This window comes from Numenius arquata, chromosome 8, assembly GCF_964106895.1.
Source record: "Numenius arquata chromosome 8, bNumArq3.hap1.1, whole genome shotgun sequence".
NCBI classification, from domain to species: Eukaryota; Metazoa; Chordata; class Aves; order Charadriiformes; family Scolopacidae; genus Numenius; species Numenius arquata.
This window is the reverse complement of record NC_133583.1, coordinates 53,396,711-53,423,216: the sequence shown is the minus strand read 5'-3', so window position 1 is coordinate 53,423,216 and position 26,506 is coordinate 53,396,711. Positions and strand designations below refer to the sequence as shown.

The 26,506-nt window shown below is 46.3% G+C and overlaps 1 protein-coding gene across 1 annotated transcript; it reads right to left on the bottom strand.

Moving 5' to 3' along the window:
• Nucleotides 1-1,571: 1,571 nt before the first annotated feature.
• Nucleotides 1,572-25,706, bottom strand: SLC5A9 (solute carrier family 5 member 9). Its single transcript, XM_074152703.1, has 14 exons — nucleotides 25,578-25,706; nucleotides 24,048-24,119; nucleotides 21,442-21,546; nucleotides 19,438-19,602; nucleotides 16,788-16,893; nucleotides 16,129-16,209; nucleotides 15,140-15,345; nucleotides 14,188-14,323; nucleotides 13,187-13,294; nucleotides 12,854-13,004; nucleotides 11,505-11,673; nucleotides 10,701-10,916; nucleotides 3,710-3,857; nucleotides 1,572-1,780 (listed from the first exon to the last, which is right to left on the bottom strand). Exons 1-14 carry the CDS (start codon nucleotides 25,704-25,706, stop codon nucleotides 1,572-1,574), a joined length of 2,001 nt encoding a protein of 666 aa, XP_074008804.1.
• Between the last annotated feature and the right edge of the window lie 800 nt (nucleotides 25,707-26,506).

Here is a 26,506-nt window from a genome sequence, read left to right as displayed (position 1 = left end):
AATGCATTAGAAATGTGTCCATTATTATTAGATATTTACCAGCTATTAATCACAGCTGGTAACTTGATTTCCACTAAATGTTTTTGAGGCACCCTCTGATCTGGGCATCACCTGCTCAAAATTGAATAGTGGAAAGGCAAGGCAAGCTCTGGTTTGTATGCTTCTTCCCACGGGGATGGATGGGCAACTGATGGGGCTGAGGTCTCCCTTATTCAAAGGAAATGTACTTTTTCCTCTTATAAAAAACAAATGCTGGTATTGATCTGCATAAACACAGCACAGGACACATCCTGCATGCCTGATTCAGTCTCCTCCATTCAAACTGAGGGTGAGCAGGGGAACCATGACTTGGGCTCCCTATGCTAGGTGGGCACAGAGACTTGTTTCTTCTCTCCTTGCTCATTTTCTTCATCTTTATGGCGTTGTGCTTCAGCACATGCCCTCAGCTCTTCGCACAGCCCATGCCTGGTGGCTTGGACATGCCCCTTGAATGCTGGAGTGGAGGGTCACATCTCTGTGGGCACTTTTAGCCTTCTCCAGGTGAGCATCCTAACCACCAGACAAAGATATTAACAGTGGGTATTGCCGTCTCTTCCTCTGGAGATGGTTTAAAAGGTTGTAGCTGTGCCACATTACATGATAGTACCAACATGAGTCAGAGAAGCCTGGAGTTCCTCAAGAAGGCAAGGTCCAGCCCTGGACCTGGCCCAAGGAGGGCTATTTCTTTTCCCTGCCACAGCCAGGTCACCATGGTCCCAGGGAGACCTTTGCGCGTCAGTGCAGGATATATAACCACAATAACCCAAAGTCAGAATTGGCTTTGTTACTAAGGCACCTTTATTGCTGGTAATGCTGCTAAGGGGCAGGATCAGCCTGATGAGCAAACAGGCTCAGGCTGTCATAAGTCCCACCATCACATGGCAGATTGGTCAGGGTGAGGGGCTCAGGGAGGGCCGGAAAGACCCTGTCCCCATTGCTGATGCCAACAGGGGGTGGGGGATGTCCAACGCAGGTCCTGGGGTGGCTGTGGGGTCCAAGGTTGTCACTGCTGAGCTAATCCAGTGGTCCCACACTAACCCCATCTGAAGTTTGGCCACATGGAAAAACTGCAGGTAGTGCTTAAGTCTCCTTCCTCGCACCAGCGTAAACCAGAAGTCCTTCAGAAGTCCTTTCCCTAAGAGCAGTGGTGCAAAGTCAGCCCCAAGCTGGTGCATGAGGGGAGCAAAGAGCTGGCCAAGCCACAGCTGGGCTTTCCAAAGTCTTTGCTCCTTGCTGGGCTCATCTCTGCACCTTTAAAATTGACCCCAGGTCTCCTGCCCCCAGTGCTGTCCCACAAGTCCCCTGCATTCTGGATGTGATCAGTTTTGAGTCTTGGCCACACCTTATCTTATGGTGAAACCAAGCCTCGCAGTCATTTCCAACAAGCAGTGCCTCCAGGGAAGGGATGTGCCAAGGCTTGGTGGTGCCTCTGGGGACCATCACTAGGGTCTCTGACACCCGACACCTCTTGCTTAGACATGAAGATGAGGACTCCTAAGAGAAGCCAAAGCCACATGCTCCCTGACCCCACCTCAGCCAAAATATCCCCACAGAAAGACATTAATTGTCAGCAGAAGAATAGCATTAACGTTGCAAACAGTCTTCCACAGGGGCTTTTCCTCGATGCTGGTGAGTCTCCGCTCCAGGGCAGCTCTCTCCTCCTGGGACAGGGTGGGCGTGGGGCCGGTGGACAGACCGCAGAACCACAAGTACAGCATCTTCCAGCAGGGAGGCTTGGCTGCTGTGAGAGATGGACCAAAACATGGGCGTTATCATCTAGCTGGGATTCTTCCCTCCCTCCTTCCACTAGTTTGGAGATGCATTGACCAACCTGGGGCTTGAGGTGCACCTCGGATGGGAGATGCAAGATGATGATAGATGGGAAGGGAAGTGACAAGAGAAAGCTCTGCCTCAACCATGTACAGCATAGCCTGATTACAGTTGGTTGATTGCAACACCAGTCATTCATTAGTTAATTAACAGACCTCTTCCCCCTCCTCCCCAACCCAGCTTCCATCCACTTTCACAAATTCCTGACAGCATGATGGTCCATTTAAAGAGATCCTGGCTTATTTATTGCACATGACATGCCAGGGGAAGTACGTGTTTTAATTGTCAGCCCTGTGCTGGCTGTATTTCACTGGCTGTTCTTCCCAAATATAACCTTTTTTTGATATGCAGAATGTCATAAGGCCTTGAAAAAGGTGTTACCAAAAAAAAAAAAAAAAACAAACCTCATTAAACTGTCAACTGCTGTGTTTCGCATTTCCTTTCCCATCATTACTAATTATCAAAATACCAAGACATTTGTTTATAAAAATCTGAGCTAGTTAAGTAGGAATTGATAAGAAATAATAAATAATGCTGAATGGCTGGATTCAACTAAAACCCAAATTTACTTTATCGGGAAAAAAATTTTAAAAGGTTTCTTTAGTTGTTCAGTTCTGTTTAGCTTGCCTGTAATTGGTACCAGCGTCCTTTGGACTGACCAGCAAAAGGAAAGAGTGAAGAAATCTTGTGTACATGCCTTTCTTCTGTGATTTCTGCTCTGTAACCTTGGGAGGTTAAGCTCAAAACCGGAAAGCTAAATTTTTTAATGGATTTGCAGAATAAAACTCTGTCCACTCGGAAAAGAACTTGCCTATGTAGCAACTCCTGATACTGTTCTGTCTCCTGACAGCTTTTTAAGTTCATCTGACTCTTTACCTTCCTTCTATTAAATACCCTTGGTAGGACACACAGCTATTTAAGCAATTTGAGTCTGAGTTTAAACCATGGCTTATATCCTAAGGGAAGATGAAAGGTACTAATGGCATAATGTAAATGAGAAAACTGAGCCTTGTAGATTTATCCTATGACATCCATAAAATGCACACATCTGCTCCCAGTGTCTCATGGTCCCTTCGGACCGTGATGCTATTTTGATACAGTACGTTACAGCATCACTGAGTGAGTTTGGCCAGCAGAGCCCACATAGGGGGAAAGAAGAGGCACCTCTAGCACATACACAAGGGTTTTATCTCCTAGCAATGGCGAGGGCAGGAAGGGATGCTACTTTTATGTGCTGAAAGTTGAAATTAGAGCCTGCTGTGACTTTCATAGCACTAACGGTAGCTGCCGCTTTGGTTATGCCTGCAGTAGTGCTGTGGAGCTCCTCGAGTGTCACAGCACAAAGCCCCAGTGTCAATGGGGAAAGGAGCAGTGTCCCAGCAGCACAGATCTCCACCTTCCCAAGGGCTGTTTGTAAGTGGCCGTTGACCCCCACCTAAGCAGTCCAGCAGACCATTAAGTGGCCCAACTTGAGGTGCTAAATTAACTGTGGCTTGGGCAGAGCCGGACCAAGGCAGTTTGCCTGGGTAAACAGCTTGTTCTAGGGAGGAGAAATAAAAACATTTTACTGAATGAAGGGTTCTCTTTGTTTTTCAGGATTGGCGGCTCATCTGAGCCATTCAGAGGACTGTGACATGAAAGTAAATGCTAGAAGATACATTGGGAGGACCAAGAACTGCAACACTTTCTTTTGTCACATCCGCATATATATGTAAATACGAGCCTCAACTCCTGTGAATGTAACAGGTGGTCTCTCATGAGCTTTAGAGGGACTTGCATGAGATCTTGGCCATGCACTCACATGCACATGAGTGTGCTTGTCCACAGGCCGCCACCCTACCTGCCTCCTCCTTATCGCCTAAATCTGCGCTTTCGACCAAGTCATTCTCTCCATTGGCTGGATTGATCTGTGCTTCTTCGCTCTTGTAATTTTTCAGGTCAATGGCAGATGTTTTTCTGTGTCTTGTCCACCATGTCAGGCAAGCGAGCTGCAAAGTGGGACAGAGAACAAATGGGTTATTGCCTGCGAGCCCCAAACTGGCACACCAGTCACCTTCCTCTTTGGGGGCCAGAGATCCAAGGTGGTGCAGAGACCTGTTCTTGGGCAAAGGCTGTTCCGCCACTTTCTCTCACCTCCCTTCTGCACACATGTCCACACCCTGGAAAAAAAGGCCAGTAGCATCCAGTTGGAGCTGAAAAAAAAGTGTGAATCAATCTAGTTTCTTTAATTCTATTTTTTTTAATTAACCTCTTCTATCCCTGTCTCTACCAGGACTAACCTTTTAGTAGACGCTGAAGAAGCCACTTCCTATTTACTAGGCTCATTTGATTGTCATGAAATAATGATCTGTATCCAGAATGGCAGCCCTCCAACAGGGAAGGGTACTAAAGTAAAGGAAAAAAAAAAGAAAAAAAAGCGCCAAAAAAAGCGCCATCCCTTTCTGGATGCAGTCAATCACAGACAGCAATTGTACCCTCAGCAGAGAAAGATCAGTCAGGTGTTGGCATGCAGCTATATGGTCGTAGAGGCACAATGCGGTTATATGGCCATAGGGTGACAACACATACATGGCCATGGGAACACTGATATTTGAGCAGTTCCTTCTCTGAGAGATGAGGAGGGACTGGAGGATCTTCTGTCTTATACCAGTTGTCATTTTATAAGAAAAGAAAACCCCATGTGAACATTAAACCCCACAGCTGGGACAATCTCACATCAAAGCGGCAACTTGCACTTCCAAATGAGCTTATCTCAGGGCTCTTCATGGGAAAAGTAGCAGTATCGTGTCTCTGCTCGGCAACTCCAAGTACGTGTTCAAGAAGTGCAACTATGTGGGCAGACAGAGCCATGACAGTGAATATCAAGTCACAATTTGCAAGGAGGATTACACCACACATTAGACCAACAAATATACTTAAAAGTAGAAAAAAATGAGCTTTGGGCACACACTGTAAGACTTTCCTGTCTGAACGTCTTTTCTCTTTTTTGTTTGTTGGTTTGGTTTCTTTTTTTTTCGTTGTTTTTCAACTCCAGTTTTCTCTATTGGGCCAATACAAGATGTTACCTCTCTCTGCAGCTTTTCAGTGAAAGAACCATCGAAAGCCATGGAAGACAATCAGTCTTGGGCGGGCTGCTGTGGCTGCGAACTGTTCTGCTTTACAAACGCAGAAACTCTTATCTCAGGGCAAGTGTCGTGGTTTAACCCTAGCCAGCAACTAGAACCACGCAGCCGCTCACTCACTCCCCCCAGCTGGGATGGGGGAAGAGAATCAAAAGAGGAAAAGTGAGAAAACTCGTGGCTTGAGATAAAGACAGCTTAATTGGTAGAGCAAAAGCCACACACGCAAGCAAAGCAAAACAAGGACTTCATTCACTGCTTCCCATGGGCAGGCAGGTGTTCAGCCATCTCCAGGAGAGCAGGGCTCCATCAGGCATAATGGTACTTGGGAAGACAAACGCCATAACTCCAGATGTCCTTCAGCTTTATATACTGAGCATGACATCACATGGTATGGAATATCCCTTTGGTCAGCCAGGGCCAGCTGTCCTGGCTGTGTCTCCTCCCAACTTCTTGCTCACTTCCAGCTTACTCACTGGTGGGGAGTTATGAGGAGCAGAAAAGGCCTTGACTGCTTAGCAACAACCAAAACCACCAGTGCACTGTCTAGACTGTTCTCATCCTGAATCCAAAACATAAACCCACACCAGCTGCTAGCGAGGAAGTTAACTCCATCCCAGCTGAAACCATGACAGACAAGTCTGAAAGTCTCCTTCCTGGGACACTGGGAGCACATGGGGGGCATTAATCCTGCAAACCTCACAGTGGTCCTTTTGCAGCTGTGAGGGGGAGGGTCAACCATCCCTGGAGCTCAGGTCTTTGAATTTAAGCCAGGCCTGCTCTTTCTTTGGCTGACCATGGCACACCAAGCAGGTTGGTGGCATCAGCATGTCCTAATCTCCGTCTGCTCTGGACAAGTCAGGCAGCAAGGACCACGCTCATCAATCCCACTCAAATGCAGCTGCTCAGGTCCATGGGCTGTCCTCTCGCTCCAGCCCATCGGCTGCCCTGCAGAGGAGCCGCAGGATGGGACCGGGGCAGAGCGGCTGCAGTGGTGACAACAGGTCAGGCAAAGTCACACATTTGCCTGATGAGTGGCTGCCTCCCTGCTCTGCCTGCATGGAAATGAACGCCTCGGGTCACTTACAAAGTAACGTGAGTTTAATTTTTGAATTTTACACACACAAATCTAGGCAGGAGTTTCCAGCTGACACAAAATGTTGCATAATTTCCAGAAGATTTATAGCTTTATTTAAATCATTTTCAACCAAGATGAGCACTGGGCAGGGCTAATCTTTCTTGTCACGATGTGCTAAATTGCTTTGATTTGATGATCCTCATCTTTCTCAAGGATTTTTTTTTTTTTTTTAATCACTTAGGAAATGTCACTGGAACATAGCAAAGTTTCAGGGTACTAAAGGATTTCCAAAACTTTTTCTCTTTTCCCTCATATTTCCTTTCATCACTGAATGACTGTCTTCACATTGCAGCAAAATCTGCAAGAGCTGGAGTTTACCTGGGGCTCAGATGCCACCAGATGGGAGCGATTCCTGGTTGAAAGCAGCACAGACACACAGGCAACCTCACTGCCTATCATCCTACTGACCCACCCAGGAGCTGATGCTTTGACCATGGCCAACCTGTTCAATAAAGCAAACCACCACCCTAGAGGGCTCCTCGGTGAAGTCTCACACCCATGTTCCAGCTTCAAGCTTCCCTGCAGCGGGTTTTGGCTGTCTGAATTCCTCAAGGTCCCCCTTCCTCCTCTTTGCCATTGGCAGAAAGACATGCTGGGGCAGACCAGTAGCATTGTGTGACCATGGAGGCCACCATGGGACTGGCTACACTTCCCTGGCAGAGACTTACAAAAGGGATGGGGATAGGGAAGGCAGATAATGGCACGTGTTTTGCATGCCCAGAGAAAGCAAGCAAATACATAAATATAGAGAACTGCTGACAGGGAAGCTGCATTATCATAAGTGGACCTTGGAAATGCTGCCTGAGGCCACCATGCCCAAGGGCAGGGACTGGAGGGGGGATGATACTAGCCTTGGTGGGTCCCAGGGAGCCCCGCAGCTCCACTACCCACTGCAGAGCCATGCGTGAGTGCTGCTCAGGGAGCCCTGTGCCCTCACCCCAGTTTGCTCCTCTACAAGCATCTGGTTCCCACAGGAGCTGAGCATGTTTTGCTCTTAGGTGGCAGTAGATGATGCTGTGGGAGCTTCAGTTGCAGCACCTCAGAGCGCACAGTGTTGGTTCAGGCCAGCCAAAGCGGGCTTGGTGCTCCTCATAAGCTAGGCACCGAAAAGAGCCGCTGAATCCAGATCTCAGGGCACAAGGAAAACAATCCCTGACCCCAGAGTACACCAGGTGGAATTGCCAATCCATCAGCCTGTCTAGGTGAGCTCTGACCCCTGGGGAGGTGACCTGCTCATGTAGCTTTGTGGGCTGTTCCTCTCCCTTTTCACCCTCACATTCTCCTTGGGCAAGGGAGTTTGCAAGAACTCAGCAAAGTTTTTCTTTTGTTGATTGTAAACTAGAATAAATCCTTCTGTTCCAAAATGCCATCTGGCACCTGACAGTTGTGTTTCAGCTTCACAGTCTCAAATTTAATTGTAAGCTCTTTTGCAGGGTTTTCAAGGACGGCGTGACACAATATGGACTACCTACAATGAAGACATATGAACTCTGGAGCATACCAAACAAATTCCTTGCATACTTGTTTTCCAGCACAGCATCAATCACCACAGGGATGGGAGAGTGTCCAAAACAGCAGGAGAAAATGCTACAGCTTGCAGTTCTTGGATTGTAATTCATTTAAAGGCAGGCACATTAGCTGTACCACTCTAACTTCAGATACAAATCTCTTTTCTCCTTTTGCACATTTACTATCTGAAAAGCATTGAGATTCAATATTTAAAGTTGTCCAGTGTAGATCCTCAGCTGGTGTAAAGCAGCGTAACTGTGCTCAACAGCTGTTGCTGATCTTTGAAGGCAATGGAGCTATGCTGATTTACATCTGCTGAAGTATGATGAATCGTTATAATTCTTTGGCTTTTTCTTTGGTGGCTTTTCTTTTTCTTTTCCTTGAAAAAATAAATGGCGTAATTCCTAGCTCTTATACAGTGTCTTTCATCATTACATCTCAAAGATAAGGGCTTGCAGAACTAGCTCCATGCGCTTTTTATGGGGGAAATATCTGAGGCTCATAAAGTGAATTGACCAACATATGGGACTGGGAAGCACCAGAGCTTCAGATACCCTCAGCCAGGACACCCACTACCAGCCTCTCCCTCCCAGCCACTATCATGGGCAACATACAGGCTCTTCACCACAGGTTTGCCCACTTGCATCCCAAAACCCAGCAACCCGAGAACACTAGTGGCCAAACACAAAGTTCAGGTGCTAGTTTCTACCCAGAGGGTTAGAGCCTGACATGTCCATCCTGATTTCTGCCTCCCGCCCTTCCTTCCCAAAACCCTTCTGTCCTTGAGCCATCGCAGCACAGCCACAGACTAATTTGAGTTGAGGAGACAAGCCCTGCTTGCAGGACACCGTAAGAAACCATGCCACCAGGAGTGATAGTCCAAACCTACACCTCCACTCTTGTCCAGGGCAAAAATTGGGGTGAGTCTGACTGAGGGAAAATGGAAAATGTGAGGTTTAATGCTGCCCACTCAGATTCATGCCAGATGGGCAGCAATCCAGCAATGTTGGCATCTACCACAGTTTAAAACACACGCCTTCACTTTGGCTATTCTCTGAGGAACCAGGTCAGAAACTGAATGGAAATTAGACTAAAACCAAAGAGGGGCAGACTCTCACATTCCTACCGAGCTATGGGAAGAGGGAATTAGCTACCACTTACTGGCATAAAATTGCCTGGCAGCCCATCTCATTTTCATTGTGGTGGGAAGAAACTGAGGGTGAGGGGATGCGTGGGACACGGATGGTCATCACCATCATCAGATGATTAATCTGGGTCTCTGTGTCCAGCCTCTCACTGCCACAGGCAATATCATTAATTATTATTAATTTTCTTCAACAGAATCTCTTATACAGATGTCAAATCCTGAGCTCAGCACTATGTGGGGTCCATAGCCTACCCAAAGGTTATCCTGAACATCCCTCTTTAGAAAACTTCCCAAAAAAAAGCCCAGCCTACATTTTTTCATGGCCAGCACTGCCCTCTCCTCCCTCCCTGGCTCTCCAGATGTACCTGGGGGGACCAGACACCACCCTTCCTCCTTTGCTCTTTTGGGATAACTGCACACAGCTGTTTCAGACAAAATTCTATCCTTCCTTACCATCCCATTGGCTTTCTTCCCTGGACTGCTTCCAGCCTGAATCCACCTTTTCTGAGCTTTGGCTCTTTGAAGAATATGTCAAATAAGGTCCCTTAAGTCATGCACCTATAAACTCACCTATATCTACCGAAAATCTCCTCTAAGGAATCTCTGGTCATTATAAGATCTCTTTCCCTGATGCTATTATAGCAGACCTTCATCCTGAACACCCCACCCCCCCCCCCCCGCCCCCTTAAAATCATGCTTTAAATGTTTTTTATACCTCTGAGGTCAGACTAAAAAGCCCGTAAGTGCGCTGTGGCCAGTTTCTTCCTTTCCTGAACTGTTGGTATGATGTTCACCATTTGCCAGTGCTACGTTAATGCATCTTGTCTTGCTATTGCTGTGGGCAGGGAGCACTGCACATGTTTAGTTATCACAGGTCAGATGATGAGTGGGAACTCATTAAACCACAGTAATTAATTGCTGGCAACCATCTGGCCACCCCTGAGCAGTAGTGAACAACGTAAGCAGCAGAACTAATGGTGCCTCCTTGCCAGTATTTCTTTCTCCCATGTGGATCCTCTGATAGCTAATAAAAGCTGAGACTTTATCTCAAAGCAGACACAAAGACAGACTTTCTCCCTCCCCCTTTCCTCTATCTGAGCACCTGCTTTCATTTAATCTTTAGGAGCTGGGTATCTTTGACACCACTAACATTCAATCAAACATTGATGGAACTGGTTAATGCTTTACAAGTTACGAGGAAGCAACAGATAGAAAATGCTATGATGGCATCACCCTCATTTCCTCATGCAGTTAGACAGGGAAAAAATAGGTCTTTTAAATCTATCCAGTAACCTTTGTTTGGAGGTAGATGGCAGTTTTTTTTCTATTGACAGCTGCTTTAAAACTTGGGACTGGGAAGAGTTGCTTTAAGGTTTTATTACAAAAAGCCTCCCAACTCTGCACCATTTTAATGTGTTAAGTAAAAGAAAGTTGTGCCTGAGTCAAAGTTATTAAATGTAATTGAGATCACATTGCGACAAAATGTTATTCTCCTAAATGCCCATGTTGCAAAAGATATTAATCTTGTTTGCCTGCAAGATTGATGCTGGCTCTGCTGAAAACAGGGTAGATGCCACAATTAGATATATTTAATTCCTCCTCAGCAGTGCTCTGTAATATGATTTCATCTCCTTCCCCTTCGTCTTTTCTTTCTGTTCCAGTTATGATGGGCTGTGGTGTCTGCCCAGCTCTAGGCACAGCATGGGAACTCACACTCAATTTGAAGCACTCGGTACCTCAGGAAGCATTAACACTGTACAACCTGGGGAATAGAAAGCTGAGGAGCAAGGGCTTCTTTGCAGCATATGCATTACACACCATTTCCTAACCATGGGAGGAAAAGAAAAGGACAGATTTCAGAGATTTTTGGAAACCAAACAAGGGCTCTGAGAAAAGGGTGCCGCTGCAAGTCACTTACCTTTTCTTCAGGGATCGGTGGGGTGCAGAGACTAATAAGGACAATGACAATCGCAGTGAGGACACAGAGGATGAGGGCAAAGTAGAGGTAGTGCAAGTCCTTTAGCACAGCTGGTCTTCTGTCCTCCTCACCACAAGACGGTGTGCTATAAATAAACTCGATGATCATCCGAACGAGACCAACAACCAGCCCAACCATGAGGCCCCAGAAAGCACCCTGAGAAAAGGCAAGCATAAAGAAAAGGTCACTGCATGTTACCTTTGGTTAAAGTTTTCTCCTTTCTTTTTTTGCTTTTTTCTTTTCTGCTTTTTTTCTGCTCATTTCTGCTCTTTCCTTTTCTGCTCTTTCTTAAAGCAGGGCCTTGTATGCCTGATGGAAACCCACACTGATATGAATCAAAGGAGGATGTTTTCAGTTTAAAATCCTTATTTTTCCTTTTTCTGCCCTTGAACATGGAACAGATAGAGCACAGACAGTGCAACAGTCTCTTCCTAGCAACATGCCTCCAACTAGACTTTGACACAGCATCCCTAAAGTGCAGAACAACTTTGCCTTTCGTGCTTTCAAATGAGACTGCCAAGAAGTACCACTTGTGGTGGCTTCTTGGAAGCAAACACACCTGCACTGGAGACTGGAGTAAGATCCACTAATGCATGCCAGGGAAAGGCTGTCTAATTGTCACACTTTGGCTGGACTAGTTTTGAGTTTAAAGTGTCTCAAAGGCTAGGTACTGAGGGGAGAGATATGCATTTATTTTATCAAATTAAATATGTATTATCAATTGGTTGTTGACACTCCACTTACAGGCTCATTAATCCTCTTGCAGAAGATTGCCAAGATGAAGAGAGCTGTGATGGGTGGAGCTAGATAGCTGGTTATGGACTGAATGTAGTCAAAGAGCTTGCCGCTGTTGGCTGATTGAATGATTGGGATCCAGAGAATACTGATGACTACGAGGATGAGGATAAAGACTCTGGAAGATGAGGGTAAAATTGTATTAGCTCTGCAGGTGGTAAAGTCCACATGAAAATGAAGTTTTGCAGCAAAACACACTTCCAATTGCTCTCAGAATCTCCTAAGAAAAAAAATCCACAGATCATTCTTAAGGAGAGAGTGTACACAGGAAAAGAGAAAATTGTTCTCTTCTAGAAAGTCAATTCAACCAGTTCCCAAAGCTGGCTTCACAGATTTCAGAGTGAGCTGAGCTGGAACTTGCCAGTCAACATCCATGAGAGAGCCACAAGGGCATGGTGGTTTGCACCATGAACTGGATCAGTGCAAGCCCTTCAACCTGGTGTGTCCGAGAGAGTGACATGTTCTTCGAAGGACTAGCTCTTGGATGCAACAGAGAGGGAGTTGGTAGTGTGTGGAAGCAATCTTTCTGCCACCTTTCCAAGCAGATAAAATGCTCATTCTAGTGCCTTTGCCAAATTCCAACTCATTTGCTGCTTACTAAAATTGCTTCTGGGGTCTCAGGTGCATACCATAACCTCCTTCTCTTTGCACTGTGTGTTACAGAGGTTTCTCCATATTGCTGAACAAGAGGTACTTCTCCTCTCACTACTCCACAGTGGTGGAGCATGAGATTTCCTGCAGCCTTCAACCATCCCACAGCAAAGTTTAGAACTTAATGCCCATGACTTGAGAGGAAAAGCCCCACAAACATGCAGAATGCAGATTAAACTCCAATACCAGGAGGAGAACTTTATATACCCCTGCTGTAATGCAGTACCAAAGCTTGCTCGCAAAAGGCACTATGACTTACCACAGAGAGCTGGGAAGCCCATGCACTTTTCCATGAAAAAAGGAGTAATTACAATGCATCACTCCTGTCTGAAGCAAAAATAACATTTTCTTAAAGACCTCCAGAGACAGTGACTCCAGAGCACCTTTGGCTTTTCTAAAAGTTACATTTAAGGCAGTACTTATGTTAAGTTTAGAGAAGAGAGAGGCAATGATCTACCAAGCTCAGTGGTATGGTTAGTGTTTCTCTTTGACCAGGTGAAGCTGGAAAATGTAATGCTCTTTCCCAGGCTGTGTTCCTGTTCTATATTTTAGGCACCAGATTTTTCTCAGTGAGTCCGGACTGAAGAATGTAAATGCTGCACTCAAAACAGATGATGAGAGCAACGGACATAAAGAAATGTAAGGACCTGCCCACAATCATCAGCTCCTGCTCTGAAGCCTTTCTGCGGATCCGCTGCCAGATGTCTATAACGAAGAGAGTGCTGCTGCTGTTGAAAATGGAGGTGAGGGAACTCATCAAGGCTGCCATCATCACGGCAATCATCAAACCCCGGAGCCCTGGGGGAGCAAAAAAGGGAAGGAAAATCAGGACTAGACCGTTGGCCTCTCAGCACCGTTTTTTCATTCCGATGTCTAGTAAGTGCAGTAAGATTTCCTCATCCTTAGGATGGATAAGAGCAGTATGATCCCCCTGTGCGGAACATGGCTCAAGCCCACCTCCAAGTGTAAAGGTTCCTCACCATCGGGCATGAGTTCTATCACGAGTTTGGGGTAGGCAATGTTGGAACAACCCACCGCAGCTCCACAGACCCTTTTGCAGATGTCTGGGTCCACGCAGCCCACTTCATCTGTAAGAGACAAGAAAATGACAAGAAGTCAGTGTAAACCCTGTTGGGCCATAAGTTGTTGATTCATGGGAACAAATCTTGATGCCTTGTGCAGGTTTGTATAAATTCAGAGGTGCAGCTGGAAAACATTTTACATTGTAAAATAAAGGTGAAACTTGGAGATGATGTTTTGCAATTCTGTTCAGGCTACAGATATAACTCTCCTGGATGTTGCATGATTGTAATCCTTGATGATTTGTTGTTTGTGGGAACTGAACCGTTTCCATGAACCTGTCGGCAGGGTTACCAAGGGTGTTGCAGGCTGAGTTACTCTTATTTGAGAAAATCTGGGAAAGAGGCACTTGAGACACGCTTTCTTCCAGGAGTGGTCCTCCTAACTGTGATATTCTTCCTGGGAAATTACATGCTCTGGAGAAACCAGTAATGAGAGTTCCTTGGGAGATAACAGGAAGGGAGCACTTGCTCTTTCACAAAGGAGGGCTGACTTGCACAATCCACCAGGAACTGCATGAATCTGTGTGGTAGATTGCCAAAACTCTCACCAAATACCTAATGAAAGTAATCCATAGGACCTGAAGGACAACCTCAGTGCTTCGTGTATTTCATCTCACTGATTTCCTCCAGATAGACAGATGCATGCAGTGCGCACAGCATGGAGCTGTATGACCCCAATGACAACATATGCTCCACATGGATACTCCCAGTGGCTTCTGCCACTGTGGAAGCACTGGGGGTGGAGGAAGGGCACGGGAACACCATTTTACAACAGGAATCTATATGAGTATGCCTGTAGTACAGCAGTTTCTGAAGTGTAACAGTGCTGGCAGACCTGTGTAGGGTTAGTGGTCATGGCAAGTATAAAACCCTGTGGCAAGGAACATGGAAAGTCCTACCTGGGTAAAGAGCTCTGCTGATCATTCCTGGCATGACAATGAAAAACATAGGGAAGATTTTCAGATATCCTCCCAGCACCGATCCACCTTTGGCATGGGAGAGGTTCTTAGCAGACAGAGACCTCTGGACTATCACCTGCAATCAGTGCAGAAAGGGAGCAGAGTGTAAAACAGAAGCCCTACAGAGAGAGCAGGATCCATCCTCTCTCTGTCTCTCGTTCTCATGGATGACTTTCATCCGGCAGAATCCCAGGGTGTTTTGCATGCCAATGGCAACTTTCCCATCTCGGTTGACTGCAGCCTGCTGCCACTGCTCAGAGCTCAGTGCACAGGCTATAGGAGAGGGCAGCGTGGAAATTTCCTTTACAGGAATCATTTCGCCCTTCGCTGAAATGAAGCCACCTTGAGGACTGGAGACAGCAGCTGTACAGCAGCAAGAGATGAAGAATGAAGCAGACTGTAGGTACTTTGGTAAAAGTTCAGCTGTGGGTTTTCATAATTACCCCATCTTAAAGCACAAAAGCAGCGTGTCTTGAGAAAACAATACATTTTTCCTTGTTTCTAGCTTGGAAAGGAATAAGAAAAGTGAGACCTCCAGGAATATGAATGGTTTGTCTGGAGGTCTACAAAAGGTCACTGCAGAGGCAGCTCCAGATCCACATTTTCATACCCTTGTCACGCTAACTGCATGAAGACACCCAGTACTCTCCAGCCCACAGTGGGATAAAGATGGAAGAAAATAACCTGCTCTCTCTGCACTAAGAAGTGCACAAAATTAACAGCTTGCTGAGAAGGTGGAAGGGGTGAAATACTCTGGTCTAGAACAGGAAAAAGGTAGTAACTCCCATACAGTGAGACACAGTCATGTTTCAGCTCACAGATCGATAAACTGAGGAGTGGACTAGAAATAACAGTGTGGTGGTTTGCCTGGAGAAGGAAAGACTGACTTTACCTGGTCAGTGCACCAGCACCAAAGAGCCAGCACGGAGAGGCCGAATATAAGGCCAGGCCAAGGAATGTCTCCTGTGACTGGATCCCTGAACAAATGAAAGGCATCTGCACGTGGGAGGTGACAGGTCGTATTTGGGACTATGATCTTCGGTATTGCTGTGCTGTATTTCTCCTGCAGTCCTTCATACCAGCCAACTTTTTCAAATCCTGAAAAGAAAATGACAGTGATTTAAGGTCTGGTGCTCTCTGCAAAGTTATTTCCTTATCTGAGTTTCATGATTACTGTTTTTTTCTCCTATCTTCCTCTCATCTCCTTTCTTTTCATTCCACCCTTGCTTTTGGTAGTCAAGGTTTCTACAGGAGTCAGGTGGATTTTACCCAGAGTCCTTCTGGTATTAATAGTGCATCCTGGAAGGGGATCAATACAGAAAAACCTCCATGATCCTAATCCCCACAACGTCCTCAGCATGTAGACTTTTTTCACACACCCTCCGAGAGCCAGAGCAGGAAGGTATGACATAAAACAAGATCTATGTCTATTTCTGTTTGCCAAGAAGGCTTAAAGCAAAGATTAATGATGGTCAGTTCCTTGTTGCTTTTTTTTTTTTTTTTATAATGCTCAGTTACGCCCAGATGAATCCACAGTAACTCCCAAAGTCAACAGGGAAAGTCAGCAGAACTACTCTGAATATACGTGAGCACAGTGAGAGCTGAATTTGGCTCTAGGGATGCAGCGTTGCAAGCTCTGTGGCAACTCCAGGTAAACCCAAACCGGCAAGGTAAGTTATCCAGAAGCTCACCTCCATACAGTTAGTGCAAAGGACAATGCAAGTATGACTTGTTGGTGAATGAGAGTTGTGCTGGTACCACTTCTGTGAGTGGTTAAAACTCATTTCTGCACCATACATGAAAGCGTGAGGTACCCTACTAAGGTCTGATGACCTCAGGATCATTAAATTAATGTATGACATCACTGCAGGTTCCTCTTACCTATAAACATGAGGACCAAAGCTCCCAGCACCATGATCAGGGTCTGCAGCGCATCTGTGTATATCACAGCCGTTAGACCGCCTGTCAGGAGAACCAGAGAAAACAGGCGGAGTGAATCACCATGTACAGTGAAACAGGTACCTCACCTGGAGAAAGGTTTTCCTTTGCCCCAGCCCTTTGATTTCAGGACAGACCCACTGGGAGAAGCTGGTGCTGATCTGGTTCCCAGGACCCTATAGCTGTCACAAGTCCTCCCATGAGGAATGTCCTGAAAGGTTTGTCCACGTTCATAAGAGGACTTTGAGGCAGCTCAACATCTTAATATCTAAAGATGTTAATGTTAAAAAAGAGAAAAAAACCAGAGCAAATATGGGCAGTGGTAGCTATCTGCACAGAGGGAGATGGAAGCCTTTTGCAATATCAGAGAATTCTCTAGAAAACAGTGATGTTCCCCCCATACTGGTTTCCCTTGGGCCAGGAGGGGAGAGGGGAACAGCCAGAGGTCTCCAACAGCTGGAAGTGACAGGGCAGGTACTACCAGCAACCGGGGCGATGTCTCCCTCAGACCAGGACCTGAATACTTTCTCTGATGTAGAAAAGGGGAAATTTCTATCCTGGGCTCCAGTTTATAATGTTTCTTTTAAAAATCAGCTATTTACCAGCTATGGTGTAGACAGCAGTCACTGCTAGCAAGACCACAGTGGACAAGTAGAGGTTCCAGCCCAAAGAGATTTGGATGAACAACGCTCCAGAAAAAATGTCTGTCTGGAATAAAAAACACCAAGGGCAGTCTGGCGTTAGTAGCGCTTCGTGCAAGTGAAACCTAATAAAGCAGCCTGCAGCCCTCTGCGGCTGAAAGCATTGATGAGGGAGGACACCACAAAGGTGAAGTGGAAGAGGAGGAGAGAGCATGGGGCTGTTGGCTGTGAACCTTCTTGTTCTTGGTATAAGGAAAACTTTTCCTCCAGGTCAGAGGTCTCAGCATCTGGGAGCTGGGGCAGCAGGAGGATGAAAATCAAGGTCCCTCACCAAGGGACTACAAAGCAACCATAAGACTATCTTACAGGCAGCTTTCGTGGCATGTAATCCTCACTGGCACAGACAGGTATTGGTGGAAACTGTCACTCCTTTTGCAGACTGTGAAGACACCCATGGTGCACAGGAGCCCAGGTACCCACAGGTAGACACAGGAGGGAAAGAGGGGAAAAATAGCAGAGACCAGGTTCCACCCAAGACTACATCCTGCTGGCCTCATGGCCACGAGGCAGTCCAGCTTGAAAGACCTCTAAAGAATCGCTGACTTCTTTTGTGATAATTTATTTATCTGGAAAGGTCAACATCGTGCTTTTCTGTCCAGAAAACTCCAGAAAAACAGGTTATACCTGCTGAGGACCTCACTAGAAATACAGAAACCCCCATCGGCTTTGTTTTGTTTGGACCTACTGGCAGAAAGAGTGAAACCAGAAACTAGCTGAAACCTGGAATTATACAGATAACATCATTCAGAGAGAGAAGGTGATATGGGAGATATGTATGTTGGGAAATCAATCCGAAGGACACCTGCAAATCTGGCAGTGCTTGAGATACAGGTAAAGAAATTTGCCAAGGGCAACAGAAGGGATGGGGCAAGATTTCTGTTTGCTGTGCCTGAAATAAGCACCTTAAAAGCAAGCACCCAGTGCGACTTCTGACTTCTGCAACCCTGAGACAGGACAACCACTGTCAGAACACCACAGGAGCCACTGTGTCTTCTGGTTTTTCACTTCTCAGCAGGAAATACACACACCTCTGTAGCCATGCAGGATCAGTCCTTTGACAACAGTCTTTACCAAGATCTCTGTTTTTCTTTGTGAGTAGGGAAGACTCTGCAATGCCCTAGTTGCTAACCTATGTTTGGGTGAAAAAAACACAGGGAGAAACATCCTTCTTGTAACCAACTGCCTGCTGTCCAGCCAGCCGCTAAATGAGCTCTCCACAAACAATAGCACTGCTTAATAGAAAGCACCTGTCATGCCCATAAACTCCACCAGCCACATCCGTCAGCCACGCGTGAATTAGCTGCACAGAGGAGAAACCACTGAGATGAAACAGCAATGACTGAGGCCAGGGTCCTGCGCTGAAAGGTATTGGCAAATACTGCTCTGCTGAAGGTCATTTTGAAAGACTGGTCTGTTTTCACCACATACATTGACTGTGCAGCTGTGCACGTTGTGGTGCTGTTGCAGGAGAGATCTTCCATTTACCCCTCATGTGCCCAGTTCTGCTCCAAATGCCTCTTTGCCAGACCTCACCCTGGGAAATGCTTCAATGCTGGAGACAGCGGTGGCAGCAATGGGTGACATGACCTGGCTATTAGAGGAGGAAATCTATCCCATGCTCCCATCTTGGAGCTCCTCTTAATGCACCTCCCAGGACCTGAGAGATAATAAGCCCAGGAGAAGTACCCTGAAGCCAGCTGCAAAAGGCACATGGGTGCCTCATCTCCAGTCAATGTCATCCAAGGCAATTTGACATCTAAATACTTCAACAGGCCCTAGTGAAAACTGACTTGTACTGGCCATGGGACAATCAGCTGGAGACAAAGGACTAACAATTTCAGTCCCTGTAACAGACTCTCAAATATAGTCTTCTCCCTCCAAAGGCACAGGTAGTTCTTAGCAAATCTCTTCCTGTAAGTTCTGTCTCTTTATGAATGGAATTTAAATGAAGTAAAATACACAATAACTTACATGGCTTTTTGGCTACCAGCAGGGTACAGTGCTACAAGCACTCCAGGAAGGATGCTAAGTTTTGTCTTAAGTCAGAACCTACCTCCCTCTCCCCATATAAGTGGCAGAAAGAGAGAGGAATAACCATAACATACCTACTGCTGAAAACTCAGCTACAAGAACAACAGCAGATTTATGATAATTTAAGAGAATTTCACATCTACAGGATGCAGCCAGCCAGATCCTCAGGTGGGGTAATGCTGCAGTTCCCCTGTCTAAGGTCTGATCTGATAGAAGAGGAAAAGCAGGCAGACAGCCTGTGGTACTTACACTGTTTAGTAATTAGCTGCCATATCCCTGTAAAGTTCTCACTGTGCACTGCTGTTTAATGAGGACTCTCTCTCTGAGGGGAGGTCTCCATGATCAATACAGAGGCAGGTATTTACTTGAGCAAAGCAGCACACTCGCACACTGCTACTGTTTCTGGTAGCTGAGCTGATCCTTTCAAGGACATCTGAGTTATCTCTGAGCAGCCCTGCATTGTACAAGGATGGCCTACCCCTGCCCTGGACACAAGGGTTGTGTTCAGTTGGATACGTACAGATATCTTGGTGAATATATAGAGAATGAGGGACAATACGGACATGTAGATTTGTATCCTCTGCCCTCCAAATCTCTTCTGCAGGTACTCGGGCATGGTGACCACTCCTGCTGCGATGTAAACAGGCACAAAGATCCAGCCGAGAGCCAGAAGTGCCCAGGTAGCCTGTGAAGGAGACAGAGAAAATAAAAGCACATGATTCAACACATGGGAATGTCCTTCTCCTCTGCTCTTTTCAGTGGATATCCTAAGAAAGCAGAAAGGTACAGTGCCATGCAATCTATTTGGGAAGCAGTCTGACTTTTTCTCCCTGCTCAGAAGATGAGATGACAAATGGAGGAATTATTACAATATAATTAGAAGCTTTTGCAGTTATCCTCCTAAGCCCTGTGTCTTTCTGTCATAGGTGGCACATCCTGCCCCATCTCCTGGTCTTTTGGGCAAGATGGTGTATTCTATTGCTCTGGATCTCTGAAAGATGGTGTTGCATTTGGTGGCCTTTGAAACCACTGATGCTGTGGCAGTGAAGAGTTAAATGATTCAGAGGAGGACGGGAGCATCTGTTTGTTGCTTGATTAGCAAGTGATGAGGCTGAGGCAGCAGACTGTCCCTGCGGAGCATAAAAATAAGCAACAGCAAGACTCTGCCGGGATGTTCTCCTTGCAGGCTGATGCAGATGCGCTTCTGTCACTGGTACATAAAGGGACAGTTCAGGTACTTTGCCACAGGTGAGGGGTCTTTTGTAAGGTGTAAAGGCATCTCCTGTCATGTATTTCTTCTCTGAAATCCAGCTAAAGCCCAAACAGGAGATCTTGAACACAAATAAAAGCCATCAAACCTCACCTCCTCTCTGTCTCAGGCCATTACCTTTCATCCCAGTACCTTACATTAGTCCAAATTTTACTTTGATCAGTTATTTAAGTTATCAGAAATGAAACTGAGCCCTGTGAGCAGAGATTGTGAGTGATTGAGGAGAACAGCCATGGCTCCTGCAGTGGCAGAGACTGGCTTAAGTAAAAAATGCTCATATGATCCCTGCAGCTGAGTGTTGTCCCATGACAAAGGGTGAGAATAATGGCAAATCTAAGGTCCCTTTCCAATCTGAAAGAAATGAGTCTAAACTCATGAAACTAGATTTTCCCTGGCATACAATCTTGTCTTCATGAGCTTCTAAAATGACTTGAATAGATTTACCTAAAGTACAGCAATATTGATTTGTCCTACATGGACCAGGCTGAACATAGGCTCTGGTTTCTTCACAAAGGATTTAGAGGTGATCTTAATGTTTTAGCAAAAAAACCACAGCACAGTGAATAGATATCCCAGGAAAGAGCTTTTGGTGGGCCCTGCCCGTGCTTGGCAAGTATCCGGCACTATTAGCAGTCTCTGCTGATATAGACAAGAGATTTAGAGTTAGGTGAGTGATGTTTATTGTGAAGCTGGCACTAATCTCACTCCTCATCACTGCAGCTGAGAAATTTCATTAGCATCACACACAAAGGGCCTGGTTTTCATGCTCCGTGTGGTGTCAGTGGCAATTTTCCAGGCCACTTCAATAGGGCAGAATGAGACCTGCATTCGCACCCAGATGTTCACCCCAGAGACGTCACATTTTGGCAGCTGACAGGTGAATGCAGTGTTGCCGACTCTCCATAGTTTTACACAGAATTTAGGAGCACATGTTGCCTTTTTTTTCAAACTCCCTGTACCCAGAATGCTGGTATTATCCAAGTACCTTTTCAACATTCATTATCTTTTATTTTAATCTTGATGAGTGCAGATTAAAGCTTAAAAATATGACCATGTGCTTCTGGGAAGGTCAAAGAACTAATATTTTTAGTGGACTCCACTTAAACTAAAATAAAGATCTCATGTTTTTAAGGCTGTCTCAATATCTAGAGGCTTGTTGGAAGTTGCCGATGCTGTTAGCATCTGATTTTTGACACACACCCCAGTCTCTTTGTAAACAGTGACATCTTAGTTGACAACAAAACTGACTCTTACGTTCCACTCAAAGCCCCCAACAGCAAGGCCCCCAGCTGCTCCAGTACCCGCCAGGCCGATGAATAAGCCACTGCCCACGTTGCTTGACATCAGGGATGCTCCAATCTGAAAGACATGGCACAGGCTCAATACCCAGAAAGTCACCTTGAAGAACTTCTGTATCAGCCCAAGCACTTCCCCCAAACACTCTTTCCCCTGGGCCTCATCTCCTTGTAGGTATGTAGCTGGGTGCTAATGGAGAGTTGGGTTTGCCTTTTAAAGAAAACTATGCTTTTATATCTTAAAGTGGGTGTCTCTGCTCCCTTCCACTTCTCCGCTCCAATGCAAAGCTTAATCTCAGAATCGGGGTTCACTTTGTCAGTGGTTCTCCTGAGATACATGCCTGTTATAGGGGACTACAGCAGGGTGAGGGAAGTCTGGTGGCAGCCACAGATACCTCAGTGTTCATGGAACAGCCTTCTCCAACATTTGCTCTACCTCTCCATGCCTTCCTGACAGACCAGCCTCTTTTAACTCTTGCACTGAACATGCATGTGGTTGTTGGTTTACACAGCCAGGGTGATGGGACTGGTCTCTTGGAGCTCCTCCTAAGGGAGGAGATTCCTGAACCACAGCAGAGGTGATGTTAGAAACACGCAGGTCTTTTGTGTTTAATCTCTAAACGCAGGTCCAAAGATATTGAGCTCTGCAGTAGGCTGGAAAATGCAAATGCCTCAGGTTAACTTTAACTGTAGGCATGGTAAGCTGTTCCTGCCATGGCTCATTGACACCCTAATTGGAAGAATGCAAGCTCCAAGGTGCTTTAAACAGGGCAAAGACTATCTGACTTAATTACTGCTTTTATTTGGCATAAAGCCTCACCTCCTTTCTGTATGCCAACACCAAATCTCTCTCAGGGTCAAATGAGAAGTTACCCAACGGACAAGTCTAGCCTTTTTGTCTCCAGAAAAAGTTTGCTTTCAGCCACATCATCTACAAGGAGCTTTTCTCTCCTTAGTACTGCTACATATGAAATGAGGAATGATGGAATTTGATCTGCTTCTCACCTTTGAGCAAGGTAAAACATTAATATGGCATCAACACCCACACTGATTCCTGCCAACAGCTCTGCCTTCTCGTCTGTCTAAGAAAACTCTTGATTAGAGAGCTGGCTGCTGCAACATGAATTTGCAACTGAGGTGCTCTCAAGAAATGTAAACAGTTTTCCTGATATCTATATCAGACACAGAAATAGAGGAGACACGTTGCACAGGAGCAGCAATCTAATATCAGGGTTTAGTTGAGGCTGTCTAACACAGCAGAAATCTGTCACCCCTGTAAAAAATAAACAAACATGTAAGCCAGTCATGTACTCAAGGTGAAGGCCAGGAGGAGCTGAGCCTGCAGGAGTGCTGCAGAGGTGGAATCGGCTCTCTGACAAACAAAATTGAAAAGTGAACAGCATTAGAGGTTGCTTTGAGCCTAGAATGGGAAGTCAAGAGAGCCAAGAGCCAACCTGTACACAACAGACTTTGTGGCCACCTGTGTTTGGAGCCAAAAGCAATGAGGACGTATTTGGGTTTGGTTTTGGTTTGGGTTTTTTTTTTGTTTGGTTTGTTTGTTTGTTTGTCTGTTTAAACAAAAAAAAAGAAAAAAGAAAAAAGAAAAAAAAGAATTACGTTGGGGGAAAAAGCTTCCATTTTAGTACCTTTTAATTTTTCATCTTCTAATTAGAGAAAACCATCAAGCTAAGCTTTTCCATTAAATGTCACTTGGCCGAGACAGAAGTATAAAGAACATTTAAGAAATAACAGATTTTAGAGAGGTGTATGTTTCTCTGATGGAAGAAGGTGAAAATCTAGCCTGGTGAATTTATGGGCAATGTACATCCAAAGGAAAAAAAGAAAAAAATACAGTGTTTTGGTTGAGAAGTGCATTCCGTTACCCACGACTCACTGGAGAGATATATGGTGCTAGAGTCTGGCATTGGCTGAGAAGGGTCTTTATTCCTGTGGCATTTTTATTCCTTTCAAACTTTAAATTATCTTTATATGTACCTTTCACTCCCAAGAAAAGGCGCCTTCAATAGATTTTTTTTTTTCTTCATAGTGAAGATTTATACTTCAGTGGTTTGAAGTTTATATCCTTTACATCGTTAGTCAATAATCTCAACTTTACTCTAAATAGCAAGCGCTCAGAAAGTCCTGGGCTTTGGGATTATTTTTTCTTCAGTCTCTAAATGCTTTTTTATGGGATAGCACATTCCTAGATTACCTAATGCTCTCTTGGCTTGGGGACAATGGTATCTTTGGTGAGCTGGGGCCAAGGAGTTTCAAACCCAGGTAGGCAGTCAGAGCTCCCTCGCTTCCATCAACGTCAACATTTTTATTGCTGACTTTAGAAACTGAGAGTTCAAAAAACCCGAAGATGCTGAACTATCCTTTTGGCCTGGCAGCTCCATGCTGTAGCCCATTAGCAAAGCTGCACAGGATGATTCCTGGTGAATCCTCTTCATTTCAAGACTACAGTCGAAACATGTATGGACTGGGTCCCTCTGCTAGACCTGCCCTCCTTACATCTGGAATTGCTTTGGAATCATGAGAAACAGAGGGATGCATTTCACTCACAGGCCACCAAGTCATGGATCGTCCAGCTAGGAAATAGCCTCCGATGGTCCCCCGGCTTGCTCGTATCGATGACTAAAAGCACAAGAAAAAGAAAAAAAAAAGTGTTTTTCTCCTTTTACCCACCCTCAAGTCAGACCCAATGCCCATCCCAGTAGCCTTGAAACATTCTGTCAGCACCCTCTTGCACCACCCTAGTCCTACTCCCTTGCAGCCAACTGTCTTGCCCTATTCAGAGCAGCACAGACAGGTAGTGCACAGCTCTGACACAGGCTGAAGCAAGGCCCCTGTGAAAAGCATCTAATTTTGAGAAATCTAGGGGTTTGCCTGCTCTCAGACATGTGAAGATACGTGTTTGCAGCTCCAAGAAAGGTCATCCACCTTCTGACGATGGTACGCACTAAGAGAAGGGATTTCCCTCCTCACTGTCCAGCACCCCTGGGAAAGGCCTTCAGAGTCCAATATGCGAGAACACGGCACAGAGATGAGAATTAGAGGACAACCTTGTATCCCAAGGGATGCCATCAAGGACTGCATTTGGGCATGACATGCAGGTGTGCTGCAGGATGGCTAGCAATGTCCTGCTGCAGCTCCTGCTGCCTTGCTTCTTCCCGCTCCTGGGGATTCAGGGTTTCCAGCAGCCCCACACTTGCATGGCCACATCACACAGCCCCATCACAGAACCATATGAGACCTGTGGGCGTTTGAAGAGCAATAGGCCATCCATAGCCCAGCAAGTCCCTCTGGTGTGGCTGAGGCCGACTGCGCTGGCTGTTTGCAGCAACCAGCAACTTGGGGTCAGACAAGTCTGTAAGTCGGGCAAACCATAATAAAATGGTTTGCTGCAAAATGCCTATGCACATGGCGGCACCCAGGCTGGTGAGCAGCACTGCCACCAGGCCAGGAGAAGCCTGAATGCCTGCTGAATGTCTCAGCATCAGCTCCAAAAATTGTTTTGTGCATCTGTTAGGTATGCCAGGCTTCACCCATTGCTTCTGCCTCTCTTTGTGCAGGTTTCTGGTAGTCCATCTTTGGAAAGAAGCTGCTTGTACCTATTAAATGGCTTCTCCTTGATTCTACCAATTGGGAAAGACAAAACACTTCAGCCAACCAGAACACCGTAGGTCTCTATGAAAGAGGCCTTCGCAAAGCAACATGAACAAATAATTAGCAATAATCTTTTCAAAGCTTTTTAAAGTCTTATTTCAGTCTTTACCACCCCAGCCCTGGCTTTTCTTTTGCTCCCTGTCTGCCCACAGCCCGGTGTGAGACTACTTTGCAGCACAGGAGGCAGACATTATCCCCAGAACAACCTCCAGGGAATGACTCCTGGGTTGTTCCCATGTGGGGGTGGGGGTGAGGGCTCACAGGAGGACCACCATCACCCTCAAACATGCTAAATAGACTCTGGGTTACAGGGTGCACAGAGGATGCCCTTTGCAGGGGAACACCTTTGTACCCTGGAGGGGTCTGGGGAGGATCAAAGGGTCTCCACCTCAGGCAGACCTAAACCCAGTCACCTCAGGGACTCACCCATATCCCGACGGCGAGGACAAAGGTGAAGTAAATAACCACGACGATGATGTCTGCCACCCCAAAGGCTGCTGTCGTGTCCCCTGGCAGTACGGGCAACTCCGTGGTGGCTGAGGTTGGCTGGCTCATGGCTGCGAGCAAACTGCTGATCTTCTCTCTCACACTGGACTTTGGTGCATGTTGGCCTTCATCGCTTCCCTTGTAATAATTAACAGGGTGGAGAAGGTGTGAGTGGGGAGCAGGAGCCAGGCAGGACTGTGGCTAACATTTTCCCAGCAGGCCCCAGCAGGAGCTTTGGCTCCTCATCAGTGAGGACCTCCCCATAGCTCTGTGGTGTGAGCATCCCTCCCAGATACTCCTGCAATTTTTTACAAGTGGTCCCCACTCCTGCCCATTTACCCATTGGTGACAGCCACTGGGATGGCAAATGGATAAGTGTCACATTGTCTTGTCCCCCACCCCTCTTTCACATCCCTTTCTCCATCCAGTAGGGGAAAGTTCCTCCTCAGAGAAGCTGCCATAGATGGGACTTGGTTTCTCTTCCTGGTGCAGGTGGTGAGAGTACTGATCCGGGCAGGACCAGGGAAAGGACCAGCCACAGGTGAGGGCACCGGTGCCCCTTTCCTCACTCGGTCCAGCCATGTTCTGCCTCCTTCCCCATGCTGTGGTGCAGCTGAGGGATACTCCATGCTGCAGAGAGACCCCCAGCAGATGGTTGGCAGACAGGGAACATGCGTTACACTGTACATTCACTTTGCAGACAGCAAGAGGGGAAAGCACAGGGAGGAGAGAGCTGAATTTTCTTGGCAGGCTCTGCAGTGTGTCATGTCACCTACATGAGTCAGGAAAGCTGCAGTGGCAGCAGGAGCAGCAGCTGCCTTGGGCCGTAGGCAGGTAGGAGGGGAATGTCCCCTACCACAACAGCAAAC

Excerpts from the sequence above, each read along its gene's own strand:
- SLC5A9 (XM_074152703.1), bottom strand. The coding sequence starts at position 25,706 with ATGAGCCAGCCAACCTCAGCCACCACGGAGTTGCCCGTACTGCCAGGG. Across the intron at positions 13,295-14,187 it reads CAGCAGAGCTCTTTACCCAG|ATGAAGTGGGCTGCGTGGAC; the intron begins GTAGGACTTTCC and ends TGTCTCTTACAG. Across the intron at positions 1,781-3,709 it reads AGGCGATAAGGAGGAGGCAG|CAGCCAAGCCTCCCTGCTGG; the intron begins GTAGGGTGGCGG and ends CATCTCTCACAG.